This window comes from Paramisgurnus dabryanus, chromosome 18 (genome assembly GCF_030506205.2).
Source record: "Paramisgurnus dabryanus chromosome 18, PD_genome_1.1, whole genome shotgun sequence".
NCBI classification, from domain to species: Eukaryota; Metazoa; Chordata; class Actinopteri; order Cypriniformes; family Cobitidae; genus Paramisgurnus; species Paramisgurnus dabryanus.
Window position 1 is genome coordinate 11368612 of NC_133354.1, and position 6000 is coordinate 11374611.

Here is a 6000-nt window from a genome sequence, read left to right on the forward strand (position 1 = left end):
AAAAAATCAAAAAAATGAAAAGCTTCAGTGCATGTTATACTATAAACATTTACAGTAAAGAAATGTGTGGCATTTGGTGATCATTGGTAATTGTAGAGACAATAAGGAATATAAATGTGTCCAAGACCAATTTTCTCATCCTCCACAACAATTTTCAATCATTGTTTAAGCCGTCAAGGAACTAACAACATTTTAAAAAAAAAATTGTTGGAAGGGACATAATTGACTGTGACACTCAAGATGGCTACCAGGTAAGCAGTTCTTATTTTTTCTCTCCAGATAAAAGTTGAAATTTTGTTTGTCATAGTACCTAGACAATTTCTTAGTTCTCATTACCGAAACATGAGTTTGTAAATGCATATATTTAATCTAATATCATGTTGCGGTAATGATAATTTTTTATAATGATAATCTAAAAAATTTTATTTATTCTATAGGAAGTATTTTTTAAAACCTCTAAAAATAATGGTTATAGTTAGTTCAGATGTTAATCTGATATGTGCTTTATCTTAAAAATCACCCATTATTGTTAGCTTTTTGATGCAAACAAAAATAGGAAAATGCAGATTAACTTAATGCTTTAACACATTAAAAAAATAATGGTTTTAAACGCACCCCCTGACTGATAAAAAGAAATTGTAATGTGGGGTAAAGCACAATTTAGCTTAGGGCAGCTTAAACTGAGGCTTGCCAATTCATTCTTACCAAGAACAGGCGTTACCCTTCATTAAGATGCTTTTCGCAATTATTGATATTAATTTGGGTGTATTTTGCAATTATTGATATTTGAAATTAACTTAAAATTGGTTTGATCTGAATATCATGTCATTAATTTGATTATAAAATATGATCAATTCACACCCCAAAAAAAACACTCCCAGATTTTAAAGATACATTTACAAAAACATAGTCATTTCATTTACGTTTTTTTTATAGCGGCCAAAGTTGCTCCCCACTCCCTGACATAATAAGACAAAGTTTTACAGAAATACACCTAAACAAAAGTCAAATAGACACTGAAACACACTGTTAACAACACTATTATCTATTGCCTCCATTATCCATGCACGAGACACAACACCCTCATCTAATTTCCTATATTTAGGCACACACCCTAATACAAGCCCCGTTTGCTACTGTGGCAGGTCATCCAATCTGCAGTTCACCTGTGGAATTATGGGACAAGAAGCCATAAGAATAAAGGACAGAGGGTGTTGTTTTCAAGGAAGCGGAGGATCACCACAGACTGTTCAATTTGGAGTCAAACCGACAGGTAATTATTGTTTGAAGACACTGGATAGGGGTACGTGTGAACACACACACACACAGGAAGAAACACACGTGGTAAAGCTCACTATCAGCATTTTAACCGGAGTCAATGGACATTGAATAGAAAGGTAGCTGAATAGCAGGCGCATTGTAATATATGTAACAAATCTCTCATTCAGTCACTCAATATGGGTGCAGTGACCTGTAAGGTGTGGCCACCTATTTTAGAAAACCCATCAAGCACTGACAGACGCCTCAGCTCACCTGGGAAGAGCTAAATGGCAAAAGAAAGAAAATAGGGAGGGAGATGCTTTACCACAACCCCACACGCTAACAATCTGTCTTTGCTTTTCAGAAAACCTTTCACATGCCACTCCCACAACTTGAACTTTTTTAAAGCAACAATACATCAATATGTGGCACATGAAAAAATTGCACTTGAACGGTCTCCATTTAAATCTCCCTATTTAAAAGGTATCAGGGTAGTTAATGAATTAATGGACCTTTTAACATCCATTAACGTAAGGGAATATAGTGTCTATATTAGGGATGCAACACACAGGCAGGGTTCCAACACCTTGGTTGAATTCAAATTCAAGGACCCTTTAAGGACTTTCAAGGTCCAATACCCTCAAATTCAAGGACTTAATGTGGGGATACATTTCAAGTGAAAGCAAAGTTACATCATATTACCATTTAAGATACATTGTGCAGTTGTGTGTCAAAAATTGGTATGGATCAAAATTTGCATACAAAAGATATAAGCATTTAAACAGTTAAGCACGTGCGCTAAATTTTTTTATGATTTTATATCATCCTACACTACATATACAGAATAATATTGTTTTTTTTTCTAGAAAACTCTTGCACAAAATAGATTTAAGCACTTTCAATGATTATATGTTTATTTTTAAAAACTATTTATGGCCTTGATTTTTTTCCCCAGATTCACAAACTTTCAAGGATTTCAAGGACCAATGGGAACCCTGAACACATAAACCTCACAATTCCGAGTTACGACTAGAAAATGTGTGCATAAAATGCGTCATTGCATCATGTTAATATCGACGTGCAGACAATAACGTGTGAATGCGTAAATCCGGTTTATTTCTTTTACAGATGTTGACATGTAGACGAGTAATTGTTTGTAGTATGGCTGAGCGATTAATTCATATTTAATCGCAAACCGATGCGTAACATAACAATTAGCAAATCGCAAAAGGCTGCAATATGAGAAATATGTTGCAAGTCTGAGAAAATCATGACTGCCCTGTTTGTGACTGTCTTTCTAACCAATTGATTGAATTTGCTGCTTTTAACATTCGTGCATATATGTTTTGCAGTGTATTAGGCCAGTGGTTCTCAAACTTTTCAGCATGCGGCCCCCTTTGGGTACGATGCATTCCTTCACGCCCCTCAAAGAAACAACAAAATACTGTTCTAAAACTTAGCATTTTAATTAAACAAAACATTCAATTATACAAAGTAGTGCAGTTGGTTAGTAGCCTTTTTTTTTAGGTTACACAGAATTCATGATAAATAGTTTTTTTTTTTTTTATAAAAACGGGGTCCCCTGCACCATTTCAAGGCCCCCCAGTTTGAGAACCACTGTATAAGCAGTAATATGTGTGGCATTAATGGTATATGATGCCCTAAAGTGTTGTTTACATTTTAATCTTGGCTCTTTGTTTATACTGGGAATTTTCAACTATTTTTTGTGAAAAAATAAATAAAAATTAAATACTAATGGAAGAAGTTGTGCTTATTAATTATGTGCAAGTTAGCCAAAGGATGTTTGGCTTATAAATAAAAATCACTAGATTAATCGAAAAAATATATTAGTTGGCGAATCAAAAAATAAATTATTTGCAAAAAAATTGTAAGCAATCTTAGTCTATATTAGGAACTATTTGGCATTTCTTTTGTTTGTGACAATTTGAATCAACTTTTACCCACTCTTTTAAAATGCTCCTACTGCATAAAACTACAAACAAGTCATGTATGCTTTCAATTAATAAGCGCTCATAAAAGCTGCAAACAGAATAATTAAAAAAGACAAATATCTTAAACTGTTCAAGACACACCACACAAAACATCATCTAGCCATCAGCATAACAGCTCCAAATCCTCAGAAGACATGATAAATGTGCTTCACGTCTCACTATAAACAACTGTAATGGGACTAAATAACTATGCTTGTTTATTGTGGGCAGTTTACAGACTTGGAAACAGATTTGGCGATATTGCAAACACACAGGCTCCCACACATCCACACCATTCTGATTACTCTGATAATGAGTGTTGCATTTAATTGCGTCAGACAATCTTCTCCTTTCCTGTCTCCTTGTAAATGTGGATTCTATAAACATCTGACGGTGGAAAGAGGCTTTAAAAGGCTCCTAACAAGCAGCGGGATGTAAGCCCCGGCTCTGGAGTCTTTCTTGTGGATCCCGAGGTATGCGGCACATGTCCTGTTTGGATTTGAGAGTCGTTCGGAGAGATACCGCGCACACTTCCTGTCCATGCCCACACCCCAGAGAGCCACTAGATAAGATCTAAAGACTCTTGAGTGGGAAAAAGCATCAAGAGGAGGTAGAAAACGTAGGTAGTGAGAAAATCTGTGAGGAAAAGTATCTTACTTTTAATATCCAAACACTGAACAAAAGGGAAAGTGAGGAAAAAAATAAGAACAAGGAACATTGCTATAATTGTTTGTGTAAAAGTAAGGAGTGTGGGTGGAAAAGTTTACAAAAATCTGATTCCTGTCAATGCCATCTGTGTTGACAGGAAGTTTACAGTGGGAGCCGTACGCCTCCATCCAACCTCCCCCAACTCCCCCTCCCCATCCGCTCTCACTGGCCCAGGAATGTGTGAGCTATGCATGCTGGCAAGGATGAACTATCTTCATCCAGTCCTCCAGCAGACTCACAACTTAGCAAAGTTTACAACATGAATAAACAGATACATTGCAAACTATCCCTTTCATGTTAATGAACAAATATGGAATAACTGCCAGCCTTCACACTGGACAAGGTTCCCCGGAGGCAAAGGTGGAAAATGAGTTGACATCAAAGGTTAAAAGAGTTAAAATGACCATCACTCATCATCTTACCCCATTTTTTTTTAAATGCCCATAATGTTTGCCTTGAAGTTAATGTACATATCTCCTGCTGTGTGTGCAAGAGATCACACAACACATGCATTTGCCCAAAAACTTCCTCTGTAGTTTAATTGCTCCTGTAGCTTAATAGGTTGAGGACTGCATTGGTGCAAAGGTCATGGGTTCAATTTCAAAGGAACACACAAACTACACTAAATAGTTTAAATTGACCATAGGTTGCTTTGGATGAATATATTTTTTTTAAATACACAGTTGTAGTAATATAGTTTAAAGATCTTAATTATCTTCCAGGGCCCTGATTTAGAAAACTGTGAACCGCTGGAAGTTCAACACACACAGTTGAAGGCTCAAGGGAAAGTTTTAAAGGTGAGTTTCGACATTCAATGGGTGAAAAGTTTTTATAGTGGCACTTTTGGCAGAGCAAAGCTGGAAAAAGCAATAGAGAGGCAGTGAATGGTTCTTTCAACCGGGAATAAACTTAACACTGGCACCACACTGAGAAAATTCTCCCAATATATGAGGTTCATTTGAAAGAAGACGACTGGAAACTGTTCGGTTTGTCATTAAAAGCATAACAAATCAAGAAATAACATCACACAGTAAGACCCTGTCTTAAAACCAAGTACAAAAGCCAACATAGACAACACTTTTGGCATTACAGGTGCAGTTTTCTTAAACGTTGCTTCTTTTAATAGTTAAATACTTTTTGAAAATAATAATGTGACTTACTGCACGAAACAACTGTGTTCAAGTTAATAAAATCAGTATAGATACAAATAAAAATGAGACGGGCATATCAATAGCAAAACCTGTTTAGCAACTTACTAAATATCATTCTTAAACACATTTTAGATCTGTGTACGTCAAATAATTCATTATGGATGTTTACGTAGACCTGCGAGATATTTTCAGCTAAAAATACAAAGGGACAAATCGGAAAAAAATGTTTTTTTTTTAATCGATTGAGGAAAGCCAACAAATACAGTAGCACGCGCTCCTATCCACCGTGTGATTTATATCGCCGTACAGGTCTCTACAAGTTTCATAAATCACGTCGACATCGGCTTTGTAACATTCAGGCATTCAAAACTGATAGAGACATGTAAACAATAAAACTTCATATTAAATCTCGCGATGACGAAGCGCCAGACTTCTTACCATAACTTTCATCGTTGTGGATTTGTCCATCCTTGAAGGATGGCGTGATTTATGAAGTTTCCAACTGTTTGCTGACTCCTCCGGAAATCAACGTTTTAATACAAAATAATAAGAAATAAAAAGCGAAAACAAAATCGAAGTAAGTCCAACTTTGACGGCTTTCACAAGCGGCTCATTTTTGCTACGCTCTCAAAGCGACGCACTCGTCGTGTGAACACTTCGCTCACCTCTCACAATCAGGATGAAACGGAGGTGGAGCGGAATGACGTCATGTGACGTCAAGAGGGGCTGGCTCTGTTTTATGACAGTGCTGTGATTTACTGTAGGCTATTTGCTATAATGTTAAAAGTCTTATCTCGGTACTTTATTCTTTATTTTATGTGCTCTACACATGTAAACACCTTTCATTGACTTAATCAGATCACAGTGAGTATTTAAGGATAGTTTGCAGG

General features: G+C 36.1%; 1 protein-coding gene across 1 annotated transcript in view; it reads right to left on the bottom strand.

Annotated features, from left to right (window-relative positions):
* The window catches only part of tnfrsfa (tumor necrosis factor receptor superfamily, member a), a 29576-nt gene extending 23796 nt beyond the window's left edge, over positions 1 to 5780 (bottom strand). The window contains exon 1 of the mRNA XM_065244170.1: positions 5549 to 5780. Coding sequence (XP_065100242.1) covers positions 5549 to 5578 — 30 coding nt within the window. The 5' untranslated portion in view covers positions 5579 to 5780. The remainder of the gene's footprint in view (positions 1 to 5548) is intronic.
* Positions 5781 to 6000: the final 220 nt, after the last annotated feature.